The following is a 26509-nucleotide window of genomic DNA, read 5'->3' as shown; positions in this document are numbered from 1 at the left end:
ATAAGGGAAGCCAGTGAGAGAGGGACAGGGATGGTGGTATTCTGTGGGAGAGCTGGAAAGGATGTGAGCTGTGGCACAGGCAGCAACGATGGAGAGGTGGGGGCAGATGCAAGAGCTCTCTCTGAGAAGGCATCCCAGCATCCAGTAGCAGATTTGGTAGCAAATTCGATGCAGGAGAGAAGGGAGATGTATAATGCCACCAATATTTCCGGCAGGCTGGACTGGGTAGGTGGTGCAATTATGTGAGCTACAGAATGCCAAAAGAACAGCAATTATTCAGGATATTGAATCAACAGCGTCAAATGCAACTAAGTCACTTGGGATTTTGAGAAGTTTCATAAAAAGGCTTGCCAGGATAAGTAAGGGAGGATCTGGAGCCAGTGTGAATCAGCCATTCATTCAGGCAGTTTGAGGGTGAAGAGCAGAGAAAGGGCAGTGGCTGATGGGGGTATGGGAATCAGGATGGAGAGTGGGATGCTTTCTTGCCCATAGAGGAGCCATAATCATGCAGGAGCAGGTGGGAGGGAGGGAGAGCTTACAGGGCAGGCGGGAGCAGGTATGATCTAAGGGAACTCTGAACCAGAGACCCCAGTTTGATCTATCTTCTATGTAGAGGTTACCTGTTGACTGGTAGACCAGATTAAGTATCATGCTTGACAGAGCATATCAAATAACTAAGAGCCATTACTTAGTGTTTACCGTAGACAGGCCCTGGGCTAAGTATTTCACTAAGAATAATGCATTTGTCCTCATAACAACTCCCAAGGTAGGCAACTATTTCTGTCTTTATTTTACAAATGAGGAAAGTGAGGCACAAAGTGGTTGATTAACTTTCCCAAGGTCACACAGCACTAAGTGTTGGAGCTGGTGTTCAAATGAACCAATGCAGTCTCGCTCTGGAGCCCATGCTGCGAACCACTGCCCCACAGCGTGTCTCAGTATGCTATCGGCATTCTTCATTGATGAAGCATAAATGTCCACACCTATGAAGGGTAGCTGCATATATTCCTCACATTTTTGATGGTCTTGCAGTCAAAGAACTTATTTGTAAAGTTCTTACCTGCAAAATTCAGATGGGAAGACATAAAGAATTTCGTCTTTGTCTATCAACGGGTGAAAAGAATCTCCATCTGTTCCATTAATCATATTGCATTTGTCTGTTGTCCACCAGTCAAGCGACCTGCGATTGATAAGCACAAGAAAGAATCAAGACTATCAAATTTGATTTTAGATCCTCTCAGATGGTCAGGACTTTTCAAGCCTGAATTGGGAGCCAGCTATCCACAGAATCTTATCCATCTGCAGACACAAAGGGAATGCTAGTTAGGGACTGGATTAAGAGGGGGTAATAGTAGGCACTTGATCCCTGAATCAATTCTGATAGAGGCAATGTCCAAAAATCCCTCTTTGCTTTCTGCAAAAAGAGTATCCTATGTAGAGGTTTAGAAATACCCATTTTCTTAAAACAATGATTCAATTTAGCATGAACAACAGCCTTGTTCAGAGCTGGCCCACAGACGGGAGACCTCGGGATAGTTCTGTTCAGCTCTTGAAGAAAGAGTTGGGGTGGCAGAGGAGGAGGAGGATCTCATGCTTATCTTGTCCCTTGAACACAGCTGGATACCCAGGGAATCTATCTGAGGACTGAGAGAACAAATTGCACCACTAGAGGGAGAAAAGAGGCCTCATCATGGGAGGTAGGAGGTGTGAAGTCTGAAGATGCACTTCAGTGAGCAGCACAGCGCCCCAGAGTGGAGGTTTGCGCCACTTACACCAAGCCCTGCCCCTGCTGGGCTCTGCAGGTGCTTCTGAACTAGGGCAAGGGTGCCTGAGAGTCAGAGAGCAGAACGCGGGCCCTTCCCCCAGAATACCAGCACAAAACACCCACACACACCAAGTGTACTGACCATAGAGCGTTGAAAAGCTTAAGTTATAGGGGAAATAGGATTTAGTCTCTTTTAAGAAGCTGACCGAAACACACCTACTTAAAACTCATCACATACTGACAAGATCCAAACACACCCCACTGCAGGCAAGGTGAAACTCTGCAGAGGCCTGACCTGAGGAAAGCAGCCAAAAACACAACAGCAGAGTGCACACAGCATATACCAGAGACACTTCCTGAGTGCCAGGCCCTGGACATTATATGACCTCTTCTTAATGTAAGCCATTACTCTCAAGAACAAGAAACATAACAGGCTTTCCTAAGATACAGAAGACAGAGGCCTAGACAAAATGCCAAGATGGAGGAATTCATCCCAAAAGAAGGAACATGAAGACGTCACAGCCAGGGATCTAATCAAAACAGATATAGTAATATGACTGAGGCAGAATTTAAAATAACAATCATAAGGATACTAGCTGGGCTTGAGGAAAGCACAAAAGACATCAAGGAGTCCTGTAGCATAGATATAAAAACCTAAAATCTAGTCAAGCCGAAATAAAAAACTCTATAACCAAGATGCAAAACTGACTGGATGTAATGACCACAAGGATGGAGAAATGGAACAAATAAGTGATTTAGAAGATAAAATTATGGAAAATAATGAACCTGAAAAGAAGAGGGAAAGATAATTGTTCAATGACAAATGGAGATTTAGGGAACTCTGACTCCATAAAGTGTAATAACATTTGTATCATAGGAGTCCTAGAAAAAGGAGGGGGAAAGGGGTAGAAGGTTTATTTGAGCAAATTATAGCTGAAAATTCCCCTAATCTGGGGAGGAAATGGACATCCAAATCCAGGAGACACAGTTCTCTGTGCCTGTTGATCAAAATCAACAAAAGCAGGCCAACACCAAGACATATCAGTAATATTTGTAAAATACAGAGATAAGGAAAAAAATCCCAAAAGCAGTAAGGGAAAAGAAAACCCTAACCTACAAGGATAGACACACAAGGTTCACAGATCTGACCACAGAAACTTGACAGGCCAGAGAGAGTGGCATGATATATTCAATATGCTGAAAAGAAAAGAATACACAGCCAAGAATACCTTATCCAGCAACGCTGTCATTCAGAATAGAAGGAGAGAGAAAGAACTTCCCAAACAAAAACTAAAGAACTTTGTGACCAGTAAATCAGCTCTGCAAGAAATACTGGAGGTCAGGGACCCTTGAGGTGGGAAAGAAAGACCAAAAGCAACAAAGACTAGAAGGGAACAAAGATAATCTCCAGGAACACTGACTTTACAGGTAATACAGTGGCATTAAATTCATATAATCAATAATCACTCTGAATGTAAATGGACTACATGTTCCAATCAACAGACATACGGTATCAGAATGGGTTAAAAAAAAAAAAAGACCCAACTATAAGTGGTTCACAAGAGACTCATTTTAGACCTAAAGATACCTGGGGAATGAAAGTGAGGGGATGGAAAACCATTTATCATGCTAATGGACACCAAAAGAAAGCTGAAGTAGCCATACACATATGAGACAAAACTAGCTTTTAAACCAAAGACTGTAACAGGAGATGAAGAAGGGGTCTATTCAACAAGAAGATGTAACAATTGTAAATATTTATGCCTCCCAATTAATAACAAACATAAAAAAACTCACTGATAACAATACAATAATAGTAGGGGACTTTAACACCTCACTTACAGCAATGGACAGATCATCTAAGCATTAGATTAATAAAGAAATAGTGGCTTCGAATAACACACTGGACAAGATGAATTTAACAGATATTATCAGAACATTTCATCCTAAAGCAACAGAATACACATTCTTTTTGAATGCACATGGAACATTCTCCAAAATAGATCATATACTGGGTCCCAAATCAGGTTTAAACTAGTACAAAAGTATTGAGATCATACCATGCATATTTTCAGACCATAGCACTATGAAACTTGCAAGTCAACCACAAGAAAAAATTTGGAAAGACCACAAATACTTGAAGGTTAAAGAACATCCCATTCTATTAAAGAATGAATAGGTTAACAATAAATTAAAGGAGAAATTTAAAAAACAATGGAAGCAAATGAAAATGAAAACATGACACCCTAAAACCTTTGGGATGCAGGAAAAGCAGTCCTAGGAGGGACGTATATAGCAGTACAGACCTACCTCAAGAAGCAAGAAAAGCCTCAAACACACAGCTCAACCTTACAACTAAAAGATCTACAAAAGGAACAGCAAATAAAGCCAGAGCCAGCAGAAGAAGGGAAACAACAAAGATTAGAGCAGAAAGAAATGATACAGAAACAAAAAATACAATAGAACAGATCAATGAAACTAGGAGCTCATTCTTTGAAAGACTTCATAAAATTAATAGATCCTGAGCCAGATTTATCAAAAAGAAAACAGAAAGGACCCAGATATATAAAATCACAAATGAAAGAGGAGTGATCACAATCAACAATTATGAAGATTTATGCAAAATTATATGTCAACAAATTGGGCAAGATGGAAGAAATGGATAAATTCCTAGAAACATATAAACTACCAAAACTGAAATAGGAACCAATAAGCAGCAAAGAAATTGAATCAGTAATCAAAATTCTTCCAACAAACAAGAGTCCAGGACCAGATAGCTTCCAGGGAAATACCACACATTTAAGGAATAGTTAGTATTTATTCTCAAACTATTCCAAAAATAGAAATGGAAGGAAAACTTCCAAACTAATTCTATAAGGCCAGTATTACCTTGATTCCAAAACCAGACAAAGACCCCACTAGAAAAGAGAATTACAGGCCAATTTCCCTGATGAAAATGGATGCAAAAATTCTAAACAAGATACTAGCAAATTGATTCCAATATTACATTAAAATAATTATTCACCATGACCAAGTGGAATTTATTCCTGGGTTGCAAGGGTTGTTCAATATTCACAAATCAATCAACATGATGCATCACAGTAATAAAAGAAAGGATAAGAAGCATATGGTCCTGTCAAAAGATGCAGAAAAAACATTTGACAAAATACAGCATCCATTCTTGATAAAAATCCTGAACAAAATAGGGATAGAGGGAACAGGTCTCAACATCATAAAGGCCATATACAAAGACCTACAGCTAATAACATTCTCAATGGGAAAAAACTGAGAGCTTCTCCTCTAAAGTCAGGTACACAACAGGATGGTCGCCTCTCACTATTGTTATTTAACATAGTAATAGAAGTCCTAGCCTCAGCTGTCAGACAACAAAAAAGAGACAAAGGCATCCAAATCAGAAAGGAAAAAAAAATATCAAACTTTCATTATTTGCAGAGGACATGATATTCTAAATTTTTTTTTTTTTTAATGATAGTCACACAGAGAGAGAGAGAGGCAGAGACACAGGCAGAGGGAGAAGCAGGCTCCATGTACGGGGAGCCCGACGTGGGATTCAATCCCGGGTCTCCAGGATCGCGCCCTGGGCCAAAGGCAGGTGCCAAACCGCTGCGCCACCCAGGGATCCCAGGACATGATATTCTATATAGAAAACCTGAAAGACTCCACCAAAAAATTGCTAGAATGGATACACTAATTCAGCAAAGTCACAGGATACAAAACCAATGTATAGGAATCTGTTGCATTTCCGTACACCAATAATGAAGCAGCAGAAAGAGAAATCAAGGAATTGATCCCATTTATAACTGCACTGAAACCATAAGATACCTAGGGATAGGGATCCCTGGGTGGTGCAGCGGTTTAGCGCCTGCCTTTGGCCCAGGGTGCGATCCTGGAGACCCGGGATCGAATCCCACGTCGGGCTCCCGGTGCAATGGAGCCTGCTTCTCCCTCTGCCTATGTCTCTGCCTCTCTCTCTCTGTGTGTGTGTGACTATCATAAACAAATAAAAATTAAAAAAAAAAGATACCTAGGGATAAACCTAAACAAAGAAATTAAAAAAAAAATCTATAATCTGAAACCTATAGAACACATATGAAACAAGGAAATAGGAAAGCATTCCATGCTCATGGATTGGAGGAACAATTACTGTTAAAATGTCTGTACTACCCAAAGCAATCTATATATTTAATGCAATCCCTATCAAAATACCACCAGCATTTTTCACAGAGCTGGAACAAACAATCCTAAAATCTGTGTGGAATGATAAAAGACCTTGAATAATCAAAGTAATTTTGAAAAAGCAAAGCAAAGCTGGAGGCATCATAATTTTGGACTTCAAGCTATATTACAAACATGTAATCATCAAGACAGTGTGGTACTGCCACAAAAACAGATACAGAGATCAGTGGAACAGAATAGAGAATCAAAAAATGGACCCTCAACTCTATGGTCAACTAATCTTCAACAAAGTAGGAATGAATATCCATTGGAAAACACACTCTCTTCAACAGTGGAGTTGGGAGAACTGGACAACAACATGTAGAAGAATGAAACTGGACCACTCTCTTTCACCATACCCAAAGATAAATTCAAAATAGATAAAAGACCTAAATGTGAGATAGGAAACCATCAAAATCCCAGAGGAGAACATAGGCAGCAACTTCTTTGACATTAGCCATGGCAACTTATTACTAGACACATCTCTGAAGGCAAGGGAAACAAAAGCAAAAATGAACTACAGGGACTTCATCAAGAAAAAAAGCTTCTGCTAATGAAGGATACAATCAAAACTAAAAGGCAACCTACAGAATGGGAGAAGATATTTGCAAATACCTAGCTGACAAAGGGTTATAGTATCCAAAATCTATTTTTAAAAAAAGCTTACAAACTCAACACCCAAAAAACAAATAATTCAGTTAAGAAATGGGTAGAAGATTGAACAGACATTTTTCCAAAGAAGACATATAGATGGCTAATAGACATATAAAAAGAGATGCTCAATATCATCCATCATCAAGGGAATACAAAGCAAAACCAGGATGAGGGGGATCCCTGGGTGGCTCAGCGGTTTAGCGTCTGCCTTCGGGGCACGGCGTGATCCTGGAGTCCCAGGATCGAGTCCCACGTCAGGCTCCCTGCATGGAGCCTGCTTCTCCCTCTGCCTGTGTCTCTGCCTCTCTCTCTCATGAATAAATAAATAAAATATTTAAAAAAACAAAACAAAACAGGATGAGATATCATCTCACACCTGTCAGAATGGCTAACATCAACAACACAAGAAACAATAGGTGTTAGCAATGATGTGGAGAAAGAGAAATCCTTTTTCACTTCCGGTGGGAATGAAAAATGGTGCAGTCACTTGGAAAACAGTATGGAGGTTCTCTTATTTATTTACTTATTTTTTTGGAGGTTCTTTTAAAAGTTAAAAATAGAACTACCCTATGAGCCAGCAATTGCACTACTAGGTATTTACCCAAAGGATACAGAAATACTGATTTGAAGGGGCACATCACCCCAATGTTTATAGCAGCATTACCAATAATAGGCAAATTATGGAAAGAGCCCAAAGGTTCTTCAATTGATGAATGGATAAAGAAGATGTGGCATATATATACATGGAATATTACTCAGCCATCAAAGGAATGAAATCTTGCCATTTGTGATGACATGGATGAGTGTATTATGCCAAGTGAAATAAGTCAGAGAAAGACAAATACCATATGACTCCTATGTGGAATTTAAGAAAACAAAACAGATGAACATAGGTGAAGGGAAAAAAAGAGAGGGAGGCAAACCAGAGGAGACTCTTAACTATAGAAAATAAACTGAGGGTTGCTGGAGAGGAGGTGGGTGGCAAAATGGGCTACATGTGATGGGTATTAAGGAGGGCGCTTGTGATAGGCACTGGCTGTTGTATGTAAGTGATGAATCACTAAACTCTACTCCTGAAACCAATATGACACTGTATGTTAACTGCAATTTAAATAAAAACTTAAAATAATAAAAAAAAAATAGGTAACGAAGAGCACACTTGATGGATGAGCACCAGGTCTGTACTGAAGTGATGAATCACTATATGGTACACCTGAAACTAATATTACACTAATATTATGTTAACTAACTAGAATTTCAATAAAAATGTACATAAAATAAAATGTAATAAAGTATGCTGATACATTTAATTAAATATTTACTATAAAAGTAATACACATTTTACTTATATTTGGCTTCCAAAGAATGTGAAACAAATTGAAGGCAAGAATAGCATGAAGATGGGTATAATGTGTTATGAAATTGGTAAAGTTATTGTTCTGTTTGGGAGAAGAAGAGACAATAGGTAGCTTTTAATTTTGTCAGGAAAGAAAAAAAAAATTTGTCAGGAAAATATTGTTAAATGGGAACCATAAAAATCTGAGGGTGCAACGGACATAAATCAGTAAAAAAGTCCAATATATTAAATACTATATCATTATATTGTAATTACATCAATAATTATAATACATATTGAAAAGGATTACACTATGTTATTGAAAGATTGGAAAGAAAATGACAGTTGAGTTTAAAACAAAATCCAGACCATAAGGGAAGATGGGAAACTGAATGGGGAAAAATTAGAAAGGAAGACAAACCATAAGAGACTCCTAACTCTGGGAAACAAACAAAGGGTAACAGAAGGCGAGGAGGGTGAGGAAATGGAGTAACTGGGTGACAGGCACTGAGGAGGGCACTTGATGAGATGAGTACTGGGTGTTATACTATACGTTGGCAAATTGAATTTAAATACAATTTTTATGTGTATTTTTTATTGGAGTTCGATTTGCTAACGTATAGTATAACACCCAGTGCTCATCCCATCAAATTAAAAAAAAAAAAATCCAGCTATATCCTGTTTACAAGTAAATTTCCTTGTGGCCAGTGCCTTGGTCATCCAGGGTGCCCCTCCAGAAGCAATACTATTGCCAGCTTGTCACATTTTCTTTTGGGGATCTTATCTATTTTGGTGTGTGTATGTGTGTTTGTATGTGTACACATGCACAAATATATATTTATTTACATGGATATGTGTGCTTTTTAAAGTGTAAATAAACTTTTACTTAAAAATAGTTTGAGATTCACAGAAAAGTTGCAAAGGTAGTTAGTACAGGGGGGGTTCCCCTATATTCCACACCAGTTTTTTGCCCATACTTCTGGGAAATTTAGATGTAAATAAGATTCAAGAACAAGGGTTCAAGAATTACCCTCCTTTTTCCCTCCAAGGCTTTATCAAAAGCCTCTGACTTAAAGAAAGTGTCTTGTTTTACATGTAGCTTTATTGTAAACTGCCCCAGCGACTTTTTGGAAGTAGGTGTTTATAAGTTATAAATGTTAAAAAATATTTCTGAAATACCATATAGTGAACTCAAATTAATTTTATCTTTAAAGAAAAATACATGAACAATTCACAATCAGTAAATTAAATTAAAAAGAGAAACTCTTCCCTCTCCCCACAAAACAAGTGGTGTTAAAGTATCTGTGCCGTAGCTACACATCATTCAATGACCACGTGGAAAGTGAAACTTTCACTGCTTGTAATTCATGTCTAACCCTGATCAGTCTACAAAGCACTAGTATTTAATATGTAAAGTGTGTTGTCCCCATCTTGATTTATACAATAGTGGTTATAAAGATATTTTATGTATTTATAGTTTTCATCCAAAAAATGAGTTAACATTTTTTTTGAAATAATACATAATTGGACACTCAATTCAAACAAAAATTTAAAAAATAATTACATTGGTAAAACATTACACTTACGTTTTTCCATTCCACTCCACAATCTTTGAAAAGTTAAGGTAATTGTCTTCTCCAGTTAGAAAAACATAGTCTCCATCATTAGTCCCATTTTTCTGAAAATAAGTAAATATAATCATTTTAAGAAACTGTGATTGTTAATTGTATGTGTCAACTTGGCTAGGCTATGGTGCCCAGTTGTTTGGTCAAACACTAGTCTAGATGTTGCTGTATTTTGTAGATATGATTAACATTTACAGTCAATTGACTTTAAGTAAAAGAGATTACCCCGGGTAATATGGGTGGACTCATCCCATCAGCTGAAGGTTTTAAAGATTTTTTAAATTTATTCATTTGAGAGTGGGGGGTGGAGACAGAGCACAAGCAGGGGGAGAGGCAGAGGGAGAGAGAGAAACAGGCTCCCCACTGAACAGGGAACCTAATGCAAGGCCTGAGCCCAGGGTCTGGAGATCATAACCTGAGCCGAAGGCAGATGCTTAACCAGCTGAGCCACCCAGGTGCCCCTAGTTATTAAAAACAAAATCTGAGGTTTGCTGGACAAAAAGGGAATTCTTCATCCTGCAATACAGAAATCCTGAGTTTCTAGCCTGCCACACTGTCTTATGTATTTCAAACTAACCACTTGCTACCTCCACCATTGCACAAGCCAATTTCTTAATACATATAAATCCCTTAGGTAGATACTACAGATATAGATCTCCTAATGATTCTGTTTTTCTGGAGAACCCTAACTGATACAGTAACTGAGAAACTTAATCTTCATGAAACTACCCTAGTTGGGCCTAACTGCTACATAAGACTGAACCAGAACAAAGGAATACAGTGACTATTTGACTAAATACCATATTAGCCATATTATTACTTTATGGTTTTAAAAAGAAGCCCAATTAAATAATGGACATAGGATTTGAAGAGACATTTCTCTAAAGAAAATATTCAAATGGCCAACAAGTACACGAAAAGATGCTCAACATCATCAGTCATTAGAGAAATGCAAATCAAAACCACAATACTATTTCACACCCACCAGGATGGTGAGTAAAAACAAAACAAAACAAAACAAAAACAGGGTGCCTGGGTGGTGCAGTCGCTTAAGGGTCCAGCTCTTGGTTTTGGCTCATGTTGTGATCTCAAGGTCATGAGATCAAGCCCTGCCTTAGGCTCCACACTCAGCAGGGAGTCTGCTTGAGATTCTCTCTCCCTGTCTCTCTGCCCCTCCTGTTCATGCTCTCTCTCTAAAATAAATGAACAAATCCTAAAAAAGGAAAATAACAAGTATTGGTGAGGATGTAGAGAAATCCGAGCCTTCATGCGCTGCTGGTAGGGACAGATGGACGATGTTGCAGTTGATAAGGAAAACAGTTCGGTGGTTCCTCAAAATGTTAAACACAGAATTACCATATGACCTTCAATTCCACTCCTCCCTATATACCCAAGAGGATTTCATTCCAAGGTATATAGCCCATGTCCCTACAAACACTTGTACACAAATGTTCAGAGCAGCATTATTCATAATAGCCAAAAAGTAGAACCACCCAAGTATCTATCAACTGATGAATAGATAAAGTATGGTCTATCCATACAATAGAATATCACTCGGCCACAGAATGAATAAAGTGCTGATACCTCCTACAACATGGATGAGGCTGATAAACATTATGCTAAATAAAAGAAGTCAGACATGAAGGTCATATATTATATGATTCCATCTACAGAGATATCCAAGTTGCATAGGAATGTTCAACTGCCAGAGATTGTTCCAACTCAGAGGTGGTGCTTCTTGGCCCCTATCGGTAAAGTGGGCATGTCTGCTAGGTTTTTTTAATATTAAATTTTGCCTAGTAAAGCCAAGCTCCATTCCCAAACCCCCTTCTTCTCTGGCTCTGAGGAAGCTCCCACACAGAGAGTGCTGGCTCATCTCCTTTTTCAGCCGGGGCCAGCCTGGACTCTCCTACACAGCAGCAGATGTCCTAGCACCCCAATGGGCAGGAGAGACATTGGGCAGGTGCATGGAGGGATTATTTATGTTCTGTTTCAAACAAAAAGTATAATCTTACTGTTCTTTACAAAAGCGAAAAGAAAACCAAAAAGACACAAATGTTTTAACTATTAAAAAAAATTCTATAGATTCACAGGCAAACCCATAGAGACAGAAAGTGGATTATTGGAAGGAGGAGAAATGGAAGTGACTACTGAGTATGTGGGGGTTTTTTTTGGAGGATGACGAAATGTTCTAAAATTACATAGTGGTGGTGGTTGCACGCCTTGTGAATATACTAAAAACTGCTGATTGGTACACTTTAAAATGATGAAATTTATTGAAAGTGAATTCTATCTCAGTAATAAAAAATAAGAAAGCCTAAGTCCGGGGCCAGGATTCTATTATGCATTAGCTGCACCAGAAGAAAGTAATATTAATATAGTCCCATTTTCTTTTCTTTTCTTTTTTTTAAAGATTGTATTTATTTACTCATGAGAGACACAGAGAGAGAGACAGAGACATGAGCAGACTCCCCATGGGGAGCCCAATGCGGGACTTGATTCCAAAACCCCAGGATCACAACCCGAGCCAAATGCAGATGCTTAACAACTGAGCCACCCAGGTGTCCCCATAGTCCCTATAGTCCCATTTTCAAGTAAGCTTTCTTCACCTGTACATGCTTTCCAAGTCACACTTCTTTTAGGCACATGCAGACAATCTAAAGCTCCCGAGAGCCTCCAGAAGGAACACAACCCTGACCACACCCTGACTTTAGGACTACTGACAGCTGGAACTGTTAAGAGAGTAAATCTACGTTGTGTTAAGCCCCTTAATTTACGGCCATTTGTTATAGCAGCAACAGGAAACTAATATAGACAAGCACTATTTTATCCTCATTTTATAGATGAGAAATTTGAAGCAAAGAGAAATCTAAATGACTTGCCCAGATGACTCAACCAGCAGATGGTAGGAGCTAGGACTGTAACCCCACACTCCACAGGCTGATCTGCTTACCAGGGTGTGGTACTCATTTGTCTATTAGCGAGCACTTACTGAATGCCTACCATGTGCCTAGCACTGTGTATCAGTGAACAAAGTGGACACAAATGACTGCCTCCGTGATGCATCCATTCTATTACTATTATAATTGTTTTCACGCTTGTGAATGCTTATTATGTGACAGGCACTTTGTTGATAAGCTAAGAATAATAACCAAAGGCTGTTCTTAAAAAAATATATATTTATTCATGAGACACACACACAGAGAGGCAGAGACACAGGCAGAGGGAGAAGCAGGCTCCCTGCAGGGAGCCAGATGTGGGACTCGATCCCAGAACCCGGGATCACACCCTGAACTGAAGGCAGATGTTCAACCACTGAGCCACCCAGGGATCCCTAACCAGACTCTTCTATTGCCATTGCTTTAAGCTATCTTTGGGAGTTTGTCACAGGTATGTTTTTGGGTATTAACATATGCATTTTGGGGTAATAAGTTGATGCATAGTACTTGTGTTCTGCTTTATTTTTAGAATAGGTTTTTCTTCTGATTATACATTTGGTTGTAAAAGTAAAAATCTCATTAGAAAATATAGAATGATGTATAAAAAAAGTGCTGAGGGGCACCTGTGTGGCTCGGTCGGATTTGTGTCTGCCTTGGCTCAGGTCATGATCCCAGGAACCTGGGATCAAACCCCACATCAGGCTCCCTGCTTCAGCAGAGAGTCTGCTTCTCCTTCCTTCCACCTCTGCTGCTTCCCACTACTCCTGTTCTTTTTCTCAAATAATTAAATGAAATTTTTCTTTAAAAAGTGCCCATTATTCATCATTCTTCTAGCCAATGGGAACTACTATTAGTACTTTGGTCTGTTTCTTTTCAGTCTCTTTTCTCTACAACGTTTGTTTCTGAACTGAGATATATTATATACGTGTAATATATATACACACAATTTTTATGCATATACACAATTGTGCATATATATATTTATACATACACAATTTTTTACTTAACATATTTCCCATGTTACCAAAAGTTCTTCATAAGTGTAGCTTAATGACTCCATCACATTCTGTAGAAATAATTAATTATTCTCTTATTATTAGGTATTTAATTTTTAATTTTTTTTTGGTATTACAAATGATACTGTATGAATATCCTTATGCCTAAAGCCTTGTCAGTCCTTTTGTTTTCTACACAGACCCATAAAAGTAAAATGACTAGAGAAAAGAACACCAACATGTTTAAGCCTTTTGATATATATTATCAAATTGCTCAGCTGCTAAGTGGTGGAAATAGTAGAGTAAATCAGTTTACATTCCCCAAGTGACTTCTGTTAAGCTCTGGTTCATCTAATTAGAGATGAACCAAAAAAGAAAAAGGTTTCTTATCTCTTTTTACATTTCTACATTCCCTGAGGTTGAGGCTTTTTTCATATCATTCAGCTCTTTGTCTTAACATTCCTACCTGGGGCAGCTGGGTGGCTCAGTGGTTGAGCATCTGCCTTTGGCTCAAGGCATGATCCCGGGGTCCTGGGATCGAGTCCCACATCTGGCTCCCTGCAGGGAGCCTGCTTCTCCCTCTGCCTGTGTCTCTGCCTCTCTCTGTGTGTTTCTCATGAATAAATAAATAAAACCTTAAAAAAATTCATACCCTTTGTGAATTCTCTTCTCATATTTTTTGCCATTTTTTTGTCACTTAACATTATCTTCCCAATTATGTCAATATATCAACATGGCCCACATGTATAATGGTCATGTGTTCCCTGCATGAAGCTTTACATGACTTTAAGATACAAGAAATAACTCTTTAGGAGCAGCAATGTGAACATTACAACAACTAAAGGAAAATTCAAATACTCCACACACAAAATGCTGAGCCACCAATTTTAAAAATGAATGGATGCTATTTCCTGAAGTCTTCCACTTAACTCAGATATGAGCTTAGCCAGGTGGGTAAACATTTCAATGTTTCACAGTAATTCAACAAGGGTTCTCCCCGCATGACTGTTTTCTGCCCAAGAGTCAGACACTGTGTGTGAATGCTTCCCTGTCTTGTTGAACCTCTTACTTGAGGACAAACAGGAATAAATAGGTTTTATGTTACCATGGTAGGGATGTGCGCTGGATAGAAAGAACATACTACTGCAGGAGATGGAGAGGTGCTCTGAGCTAGGACTCCCACAGTCATACCACTACTGTAATGTAAGATGATCCCCACCTCTGCCCCTGAAGGACAGGCTGGACTTGCTGACCTCCCAAAGACACTTCCTGACAACTATAATTTTATAGATCCAAGAATACACACTCAGTGGGAGGTGCTTGAACTCTCTTATGCCAAGGAGAACAGAGGCGCCCTAAAATCAATGCTGATTGGCTCTGCAATATGAAAATAAGAGCATCTGATATTTAACCAGGTCCCTTCTTCTCAGAAGTTCTGTGCCGATATTCTACGTTCACTCACCCTGTTCATTCTCATACCTTGTCCCTCCCCATTGTTTGTTTTATCACTAGAGTCTTTAAAGGAAAAGTGCTCAATGGCATTCACTAAAATTTCTCTCTTTGTCATCTGTAGTGGAGCAGGTAGAACAGGCATGCAAGCCTGGTGCATCCGAGTGGGATGCTGGCACCACACCACCAGGTTTAAGGAAGGATTTTTTGAAAAAAAAAAAAAAGGAAGGATTTTTTGGTCAGGCTCGGGTAGGGGCAGCGAAATGGGTGCCGAGGAAGGTGTGCACCCTCACAGCTTATCCTGGTCTTTGAATGAATGGCAGCTCAAGCGTGAATTTTCATGCTATTGGCTAAATAATCAGTATTTGACCAGAGCAGGTGACAAACTGACCAGAGACACTGCCTTTTTACCAACAACACCACAGACAGTTTATTTGGGTCCCAAATGGAAAGACCATTTGCATGATTTCAGGGTCTTCTCTGGGGCCAGTCTTCGGGGAAAAATAGCAGCTCCTGAAATGTGTACTGCGATTTATAGCTTCCAAAGCCTTTTTATGGACTTCTCACTTAGCCTTTCAAAACAACTTTGGAAGCATGGATACTTTAAGCCTCAAGTCACACATGATGAAACCAAGGTTCAGAAATAGTCCCACAGTTAATCAAGTGAAAAAATCAGAACATAAATCCAGGCCCTCTGATTTCAGGTCTTATGCTCTATTCCTGGCTGTGGGAAATCCACTCAAGGTACAAATCCAACCGAGCAACGGGACAGGGCTTTTCACGAGTCCTAGGGCCCTACGGCGATATAGTGGTGTCTACAAAATGTGGCAAAGGGCAAGGACAGAAAAATGAAGAAATAAATAAATACATAAAGCAACACATCCTTGCCTTGAGAAAGCAAAAATGCCAATTTCCTAACCAGTCCATAAATGTGGGTTACATTTTAAAAGGATATAAAAGAATGTTAGTTTTATGTCTGATGAAGTCAGTGATATAAAACCAAAACAAAACAGAAAAGCAAGCTATACAATGGAAATAACCTGAAATATACTGAGATCTTAGGAACAGGATCTACCTGGCAGGTGGATGGAAACCACTGGGACCCAAATGGCCTTAAGGAAAACTTTGTTGGGGCGCCTGAGTGGCTCAGTCAGCTAAGCGTCTGACTCTTGATTTTCGCTCAGATTGTGATCTCAGGGTTGTGAGATCGAGCCCTGAGTCGGGCTCCATGTTGGCCATGGAGCCTCCTTGGGAATTTCTCTCTACCTCTCCTTCTGCCCCTCCCCTCCTCCCTCTCTAAAATAATAATAATTATTTTTTTTTAAAAGCTTTGTGGTCTCTGTTGGAAGTTCTCTTGAAATTTTTTCAAGAAGGGAGGTCTAGTCACAGCTTAACAAGAAATCAGTGCTTCCTCTGGTCTTGTGGAAGCTGGGATATTTTCAGATGGGATCTTCTAGGGAGCATCTATTAAGTCTACTCCCCCAGAGTGAAGGATTCAGGCTAAGCCCAGCCTTATTCCTAGGACCCACCTCTTGCATAAATCATATGAAAAACTTTTTTACTATTTTGTTTGAATGGAGTCTAACTTTTGTACACTTTCGAAGACACAGGGACAGTATTATCACCATATGCCATAGACATAGAGGAACATGATTAGAAATTATAGGATAAGGGTGAGATTCTCAAGTGGTGAGAACAAGAGAGTAACTACAAACTTAAAGTTAAGGAAATTCATCACTCAGACTCTACCATTAATCTCACCCTTTCTTCTTGGCATTTAAGTTTGTCATTACCAATGTCCCACTACCTGTTTTATATTTTATTTTTATTTTTTAAAAGATTTTATTCATTTATTCATGAGAGACACAGAGAGAGAGAGAGAGGCAGAGACAGAGGCAGAGGGAGAAGCAGGCTCCACGCAGGGAGCCCGATGCGGGACCCGATCCTGGGTGTCCAGGATCACGCCCTGGACCAAAGGCGGCGCCAAACCAGTAAGCCCCCAGGGTTGCCCCCCACTACCCATTTTTAAAAAGTTTTTGTTTTATTTTGTTTTGGTGGGGGATATCAGGGAATGTGGATTTTTAAAATTCCTTTTAACTTCAATTCATTTGAAATTTAAGCAACAATAACATATGCTTTGAATAGTTATTACTTGATGGCTGATATTTTTTATTTTGAGCCAAAGTGAATAAAGTCTATGAACTACACAAGTTCCACTTATAAATATAAGAAATCATGGATGAATGACACGGAGTTTCAAATTATCCATGTAGCTACTACCCCTAATGGATGATCTAATGTTCCTATTTAGTTTATTTGTCTCTGTCAAGCTGATACATAAGTTCAGCCCCTAAGTCATCAGTGAAGAGTTGGCATTGATCACTGAAATTTATGATACTTTGAAAGACTGCAACTGTTTAATGGCACAGCCACACTGTATTTTTCATAGCTGCTCTCATTCAAAGTCAGTGATGGTAGCATACTGAAATTGTGGGAGAAGGTTTTTTTTTTCTAAAAACTAAAACATTTTCTTAGTTTTCACATACTCTACAAGACATCCAGAATTCCAGGCAATTTTGGTCTTCTTCTGGAAGAAATCCAAAGTGAAGATGAAATGTGGCTTGGAGTGCCCTCCCCCCGCCCCCAATCAGCTGAATAAAGAGGTTTCAAAAAGAAAAATCAACTTACCCCATAATACAGGCCAAAATAGGGAGAGATCTCTGGTTTGAAAACGTTGATGAGGGACAAGATCTCATCTTTGTAGCCCCAGAGCAATTCATCCACAGTGTGTGTCACAAAGAGCGTCTGCTGATAGGCCTTCAACAGCGCCTCGATGAGCTCCCGGAAGAAGCGAAGATGGGCCCATTCCATGGCAGTCTGAGAAGCATAGGCACATTCAGATGGCAGAGTCTCCACCCCACTCTACTACTGCCCCTTTTGGCAAAAAGGGTTTGGAAACTTAAAAGTAAATGTGAAAACTATATAGCTGAAAAATCAGCCAGAAATGATCCTCCCTGGCTGCGTGTACAAGAATAAGACTCTTCAGTTATTGCCCATTCTCAGTATTATGTTGTTTAAGTGTGAGTTCAGCATTGTGAGTTGAGCTAGTGCAGCAAGCTCTTGAGTTTTCTCCACGGAGCAAATGCAATGAGAAAAACTCTTGTAGATACACTGGCATCTTCAGCCACAACGTGGCACCACTGGCCCCATGACCCGAGCCAGAGGCTGTACCCTCGTTTTAAACCCTGCACGGGTAGGCAGCAGGGCAGGTCAGATCTAGGATCTAGTAATTTCTAAGTCCTGGGTCCACCATAACTGTGCAGCGCATATGTCATTGTCACCCAGGAGTTAGAGCAGAAGCCTCAGAGGGGGTTGCTGTAGGTGAATAGGGAAGTTTTCTGGGCCTCCTGCATCTTTCTTGGATGGGATTGTCATTATAACTGAGCTCAGTGAAATCGTGCTAGGCTGTAATCAGCACCCTGCCTCTGCGGTTTGTTAAGGGTGAAAAAGTCAGTATATATTTTGAAAAATAAAAAATCTAATAAGATCGAAATCCAAACCAAGAAGTGGTATGCAAATTTTGTTGCTAGACTTTGTGAACTAAAACAAGGGGCAAATAAATCTTTAAAAAATTATTAGCTACCCACTTGCATCCCCTCAAAAAAAATCCTACGGATATATTTATTTACACAAGAGCTGATCCCAAACACACAACAAGAAACTCGGCGGGGGGGGGGTGATCCTAAAACTTGTATTATGTCACCATTTGAAAAGATCTTGTTTAAAAAATCTCAGAAAAGAGTCTCAGATAAACTCTAAGGAAGGGAAGTGTACAAATGTATCTATATTTTTAATGTAACTTAATAACTCCTGAATGTAAAACTGTAACAGCCTTAACTTAGCTTTTTCCTTTCTTCTGAAATCCATAGTAATGATACTAAAAATGCCTACTTACCACTGCAGGAATATTTAATGTTCTAATTAAGTCAGTTTTAGGGTCTCCAACAGATTGATTTCGTTCAAAAACATAGGCCTTGTTGCTAACAGCTGATATGGTTGTTCCATTATCTCCAAACTGAATATCTGCTTTGTCTCTAAGTTCCCTAAAAGAGAGAAAAGGATTGTTTGAAAATAGGCACCACTTTAAAAAGCAATACTTGACCTCTCTTTTAGCATTGAAGCTATTTCCAATACAGCATTCCCACTATAACCATTATCAAGAGAGCCTGCTGATACCACTCCCTTAAACACTGGAGACTATGTTGGTTAAGCGTCTGCCTTGGGCTCAGGTCATGATCCTAAGGTCTTGGGGTGGAGACCCACACTGGGCTCCCTTCTCCCTCTGCCTGTGTCTTTTCCTCTCTCTCTCTCTCTCTCTCTCTCTGTGTGTGTGTGTGTGTGTGCCTCATGAATAAATAAATAAAATCTTTGAAAAAAAAAACAAAACACTGTCTTTTTCATTCTTTTCTTTTATGGGGGTGGGGGGTGGGGTGGGCGGGGTGGTGGTGGATATATGATGGTCCAGGGTCACCTTGACCAGGAAATCAAAGCCAATGAATGCTCTGCTGAGTTACAGTTTGCTCCTGAAATATTTTCAGACTTTTCAGTTCATAGATTCAGTCTGAATTTCAATTTATTTTCCAAAGTCTTTTTCTTTTTTTAAAATAAATTTTTATTTATTTATTCAGGAGAGACACAGAGTGGCAGAGACATAGGCAGAGGGAGAGGCAGGCTCCATGCAGGGAGACCGATGTGGGACTCGATCCCAGGACCCAGAGATCACAACCTGAGCAGAAAGAAGGCAGACACTCAACCACTGAGCCCCCCAGGTGCCCCAAGTCTTTTTATTTCTAACTTGAATTTAGCTGAAACATTTAACAAAATAAATGCCCAAAGCTTAGTAAATTAGAGGAGTTCGCTCCCGTTTGTGATATACAGTTCAGTTTGGTTCAGGTTCAGGCCTCCAGATGAGGTTTTAGGAAGTTCACAGAAAAGGCCTGAGGCCAGGGCCTCCCTGGGGGGGGGGGGAAGGGGGTGGCTCACCTTGTATGCAAAATATAAGGAGTTCCAGAACACTCTGGAATGAAGGTAAATCATATTGCAATGCATTTTTAAAAATCAAAATCAATGCAAAAACATTCATGATGAACAAAATACCAAAATTCTAAATAGAAACAGGATCTGGTAGTTTGTTCATCCAACAGCTTACACTAGTCCTGGTCCTGCCTGGTCCATAGTAAATGTTCACTAAATCCAGTGTCTACTGCTTCTGTCCCTCTGCTCCTCACCTTTTCTTTCTGTTCTATCCAGGGCTGAGCGTCTGACCTGATAGCCACGTGTCTCCTAGATCCTTGAACTGTGGCTAATCAGAACTGAGATGTGTTGTAAGGGTAAAACACACAGATTTCAAAACAGCACAGAAAAAGGAATGTAAAACATTTCCTTAATTTTTTATATTGACAATTATATGCTCTGGAATGATTATATGCTTTTAAGTATAACGGGTAAAATAAAAATATATTATTCATATTAATTGCACCTATTTCTTTTGCTTTGTTTTTGATGTGGGTACTAGAAAAATCGTAAATTACATATGTGATTCACAGTGTATTTCTACTGGACAAGCTGATTAATATCCTGACAAAGGTATAAACCTACCACGTCCTCTAAGCATTTCCTGACCACAGCCACACACCCTTGAACACCTGCAGAGCAGGCTGTCCGTACCGTGTCTTTGATGTGCTTAGTGACATCATTCAGATTGTGATGAAGGAATTATCTGGACACCTCGGGTATACTATAGGCAAGCTTATGAAACTCGTATACCTCAATTTCTAGAATTTAAGATAAAAATCAATAAGCAAATAGCAAATGTATAGATGCATCAAAATAGATGTCTTTGCTCTTTATCATTAAGCACCAAGCTATGCACAATAAATAAATAAATATCTGACCCTGCATGGCTCCTCAAAGGGTTTAACCACATGATTTCATTTAGTTCTTACAGCAAGGGTGTGGCACAGATGGAGCAAGCATTTTTTTAAAGATTTTTTAATTTATATATTCATGATAGATACACAGAGAGAGAAAGAGAAAGAGGCAGAGACATAGGCAGAGGGAGAAGCAGGCTCCATGACAGGAGCCCTACGCGGGACTCAATCTTGGGACCCAGGATCACGCCCTGGGCCAAAGGCAGGCGCTAAATCGCTGAGCCACCCAGGGATCCCCTGGAGCCACCCAGGGATCCCCTGGAGCATTTTTGTCTCACTTTTATAGATGGGGAAACAGGGCACAGATGAGCATTACAGGAGTCAGTGCTCTTCCTACTGTATCACACAGCCTCCTTAATAAGTACTTTAAAAACATCTGCAGGATGAAACCCAAGAATGCCTCTAACAAAGGCTAAACAGGAGAGAGAGAAAGAAAAATTACATACACTTCCAGTTACGAGGAATGAGTACAAAACCTAATAGAGGACATATGTAGTGTCAAACATGCCTGCAGCCAGGAGCTGCAGACTCCAGTGGTCTGACACCCATTCATTTACTTTTCTGCCTCTCAGAGCCCTGTTTTCCTTCCTCCCCTGCACTGGGCAGTGGTGAGGGACCCATGCTCGATGGTTCCCTTCCCTCGGCCTCTGATTCTGAGCACAGAGCCTCAAGATGGAAAACCCAGGAAAAAGACAGCTTCCTCTGGCAGGGGTGCACATGGGAGGAGAGGAGCCATGCGCACCTGTGACTTGGACCTTTAGAGCTGCTCTCCACCCTGCCCCATGGAGTCTGTAACCCACTTTATATTCTTCAAATAAAGTCCTTTAAAAAAATTTTTTTTTAAAGATTTAATTTATTTATTCATGAGAGACACAGAGATAGAGGCAGAGACACAGGCAGAGGGAGAAGCAGGCTCCCTTCAGGGAGCTGGATGTGGGACTCAATCCAGGGACCCCGGGATCACGCCCTGAGCCACCCAGGCACCCCTAGAATCCCTTTCTATTTAAATTAGCCAAAGATAGTTTGTCTTGCTTGCCATCAAAAACCGTTATATAGAAATCACAACCCAGCCTTTTGATAAATCAGAAAATGGAGAGTCACATAAAGTGGGAGCCTAGGACTTGCCAGCACATGTCGGAACCAGGTCTGGAATCCTGGTCACCTGACTCCACACCCAAGGTTTTCCTTGACTTTACACATCAGTTAATGCAAAGTGAATTGTCAGAGCTGGAGGAGAGGAGGATGTTTCCAAGGCAAACCCCTTCCCACTGGCTACTCCCAGAGCTTCCCTACAGTGAAGGTGAAGGGGACAACCTTCTCCAGGTGTAGCTCTTTGTTTTAGTGGCCCAGGACCTGTTGTTGGCTTCACTGACCACTGAGGAACTAGAAATAGAAAAAGTGACCCCAGGGAGGAAAAACAATTTGTACTCAAAGAAAGCCAAGCCAGGAGCTGGGACCCCACCTAGGTGGGGACCTCATAGGCTCAGATTATGACTTTCTTTTTTTTTTTTCTTTTTTTTTTTTAAAGATTTTATGTTTATTTGACAGAGAGAGAGCACAAGCAGGGGAAAGTGCAGAGGGAGAGGGAGAAGCATGAACTCTTGTCAAGTGTTCTAATGATGAAAACTGATGAAACTTGCTAAGGTTCTTGACATTTTTTTTAATTTTATTTATTTATGATAGGCACACAGTGAGAGAGAGAGAGAGAGAGAGAGAGGCAGAGACACAGGCAGAGGGAGAAGCAGGCTCCATGCACCGGGAGCCGACGTGGGATTCGATCCCAGGTCTCCAGGATCGCGCCCTGGGCCAAAGGTGGCGCTAAACCGCTGCGCCAACCCAGGGATCCCCCGGCTCTTGACATTTTCTTCATTGAACCCACACATCACGAGCCCAGAGGCCTGAATGATTCCAGGCCTAGACCCTGTTTCGTTAATGTCTGTTATGTTTATTGACTCTGGAGATGGCTTTTTAAATGTTTTCTTTATTGCTTACCCTGTAAGAACCAAACATTTTATTTTTATTTTTATTTATTTAAAAAAAAAGATTTTATTTATTCATTCATTCAAGACACAGAGAGAGAGAGGCAGAGACACAGGCAGAGGGAGAAAGAAGCAGGCTTCACGCAGGAAGCCAGACATGGGACTCGATCCCGGGTCTCCAGGATCACGACCTGGACTGAAGGTGGCGCTAAACCACTGAGCCACCAGGGCTGCCCAGAACCAAACATTTTAAAGGGAAATTGAACATGGAGTTTCCAATCACTTTAAGTCCTGTGACTTGACTTGGTTTCTCAATAAATTGCAAAAGGTCAAAGCCAAGGGCTCCCAAACCATAGAAGTACTTAATTCCCTCGGCAAGCTTGAAGGGATTGTGTCAGGTCACTCACAGCTAGCCACGTGACTTCCCACAGCCACCGATCACCCTAAGGCATGACTAACATATGGCCTGTGTCCTAACTAAAGGAAGACAAGTGCCACTGGCTATCAGAAGTGGCCTCCTGCTCTTCAGAGGCCATGGGGGAGGGTAGGTGAGGGGCCTGCCTCTCCAAACAGCAACTGATGGAGGGAACCCCAAAATGTTTCCCCTCCCAAGCATCTTATCTGGCAACAACAGGGAGGCCACCAACATGTAAGGGGAGGGATTTTAATAATAATACCAACAAGTCTGGTTACCCAAATCTCCCCCACAGCTCAACAACAGTCAACTAGAAGCAGGTGGTCCTGTGGTAAACAGCAGGCTAAGAGCAAGAAGTGATCAATTATTGCTCTCCAGATCCAAGAACACAAAAGAAACTTCCAGAAATAGGGCAGCCTGGTGGCTCAGCGGTTTAGCACTGCCTTCAGCCCAGGGCCTGATCCTGGAGACCCAGGATTGAGTCCCATGTCGGGCTCCCTGCATGGAGCTTGCTTCTCCCTCTCTCTCTCTCTCTCTCTCTCTCATGCATAAATAAATAAAATCTTAAAAAAAAAAAAAAAAAAGAAACTTCCAGAAATAGAAACAAGAGTTTAAAAAAAAATGGCTAAGCAAATCTTATGCCTACACAATTAATTAAGGAACTGTACTTGAAGTGCCTGGTACTTAGAAGGTGCTAATAAATGTTACTGCTGTTCAAGGCCCCAGGACCTCATAGGCTCAGATTATGACTTTCTTTCTTTCTTTTTTTTTTTTTTTTTTTTTAAAGATTTTATGTTTATTTGACAGAGAGAGAGCACAAGCAGGGGAAAGCTGCAGAGGGAGAGGGAGAAGCAGGTTCCCCACTGAGCAGGGAGCCCAATGCAGGGCTTGATCCCAGGACCCCGGGATCCACAGGACCCCTGAGCCACAGGCAGATGCTTAACCAACTGAGCCACCCAGGTGGGTAAAAGTAAGCCCCTGACTTACTCTTTTAAATCACAGTGATGGTCCTAGACATTAATAAAAGGTTGAATTATACATCATGAACTACTTAATCAGGCAGGAAAACACAAGATTGACTTTAGAGATATTTCATTTGAAATCATTTTTGAGGGCAGGCCAGATGGCTCTGCGGTTGAGAGCCACCTTCAGCGGTTGAGCGCCACCTTCAGCCCAGGGTATGATCCTGGAGACCCAGGATGGAGTCCCACATCAGGCTCCCTGCATGGAGCCTGCTTCTCCCTCTGCCTGTGTCTCTGCTTCTCTCTCTCTCTCTGTCTCTCATGAATAAATAAATTATTTAAAAAATAAAAAAATAAAATCATTTTTTGTTAAAACAGAGTTCTTACTTAAAAAAAAAAAAGTTTTTAAACTCCTGAATTATTAAACAAAATCTCACCAGCACAGAAGGCAAACAATAGCCCGAGATAAGAAAACCAAAAGGAGTAACCTTAATTAGCTGGAAAATTAACATCTATGCAATATCTGATTCCTTAGAGATGTGGGATAAATTAGCTACATACAGTACTGTCATACAATCCTCATCTTTCAGCCGTTAGGTTCTCCACACATCCAGCACTCTGCTGAGAATTAGTGTCAGAAGTCATGAGCACATTGGGTGGAGCATGGGTGGAGAGCTGCCTGCCAGGCTTTGCATTCCACCCTGGCTTCCTCAGTTACTAGTTCTGTGACTTAGAAGTTATTCCTTGATTCTCTGCTTCAGTTTCCTCATCTGTAAAATGGAGATAATAACATGCCTCCCTTGTAGGGTTGTTGTGAGCATTAAATCCACATAAGCTTATATTAACTTATTCCAGTTAGAATACTGCCTGGCACACACTAAGTGTTTAGGAAGCATTAATTACTAATATCATGTAAAAGTGGACTTGTGAAAAAAAAAAAAAAAGCAGACTTATGCAAAGCTCTCGAGATGGAGAGATATAAAGATCTCGTTCCTGTTGGCAAGAACTCCACAGGACAGCATGGAAGGGCTGCCATTCCAACACTACTTCCCATGTGGAAAGCACTCTGAAGCTGAGTCAAGGCACTAGCCAGACACCCAAAGGAGGGAGAGATGACCAAAGGCAGGGTGCTGTAGGGGTTCAGAACAAACTGCTTCCAGATGTGCCACTTGGGCATGCTGATTATTTTGTGCTGAAAACAATCAAGGCCCAAAACACTCAGAAAGAAACTTATATCTTCCCCTAACTCCCTAAAAGAATTAAGATAGAGAATCTGCTCCAGGAAGAGAGCTATCACCATAGATTCACATTAGAATATGAAGTCAGCATGGTAGACAGGGAGAAATCTAGCAAGGCCTGTTTGATCAAAGTCCTCTATATCCTGTTGTTTCTGAGTAGCCTTGTAAACATCCAACCAAAAATTTACTCCTTTTCTTCTTCCTCTGAATTACTTTCCTTCCTTTTGCAGTCCCAGACTCCCTCCCTCTTCTCCTTAGTTCAGGATGACATATTTTCACTTTCCCTGATGATCTTTAGAATCTCATGCTTACATGGATTTCTTGTGGGTATATAATTAAATTTGATTTTTTTCCTGTTAATCTTTGTCTCATGTCAATTTAATTCTTAAACCAGCTAGGAGAACCTTGAAGGGTAGAAGAATATTTTCCATCCCCAACAGTGCTGAGCAGCATCTGTACTTAACTTTCTGTTATCATTGCCCTTTCACCTATGTGAAAGACTGAACCTAGAGCCTAAAGCAGAATACTGAGAAAAAGCTGTGGGGGGGCTGGCTGGTCAATGGGGAGAACATGGCTGGCATTTGTTGGGGGTGTGCAAGAAATAGCTTTACCCCTAAAGATGGAAATGGCCCCCCCATCCATGAGGTTGGTACCCTGACCCAAGTGGCTTGTGCAGGCAAGTCACACAGAACTGCTATGTGCATTTAAAACTCACAAGTACCTGGTAACCACTTTTTGTACAAGATAAGAAAAAGGGGGGAAGGAGAGTTCATTTTTTCTTTTACTTTCATGCAGTTAAAAGATAAAAAAAAAAAACCTAATTTATCTGAAGCCACTTCTGTTTCTTCTGAGAAAAAAAGATAATATTAGAGAAGAGTTTGAGCCAGGTTTAGAAAAAGAGATATTCTCTTATAATGAGACAATAA

General features: G+C 40.4%; 1 protein-coding gene across 2 annotated transcripts in view; it reads right to left on the bottom strand.

Moving 5' to 3' along the window:
- The window catches only part of SCARB2 (scavenger receptor class B member 2), a 102950-nt gene that overhangs the window by 18517 nt on the left and 57924 nt on the right, over positions 1-26509 (bottom strand). For both annotated transcript variants that reach the window (XM_072745432.1, XM_025992966.2), the window contains exons 3-6: positions 18955-19102; positions 17688-17876; positions 9578-9669; positions 1061-1180 (exon numbers count right to left, since the gene is read on the bottom strand). In XM_072745432.1, coding sequence (XP_072601533.1) covers positions 1061-1180; positions 9578-9669; positions 17688-17876; positions 18955-19102 — 549 coding nt within the window. The remainder of the gene's footprint in view (positions 1-1060; positions 1181-9577; positions 9670-17687; positions 17877-18954; positions 19103-26509) is intronic.

Source organism: Vulpes vulpes, unplaced genomic scaffold (genome assembly GCF_048418805.1).
Source record: "Vulpes vulpes isolate BD-2025 unplaced genomic scaffold, VulVul3 u000000899, whole genome shotgun sequence".
Classification (NCBI taxonomy): domain Eukaryota; kingdom Metazoa; phylum Chordata; class Mammalia; order Carnivora; family Canidae; genus Vulpes; species Vulpes vulpes.
This window is presented reverse-complemented; position numbering and strand designations above follow the sequence as displayed.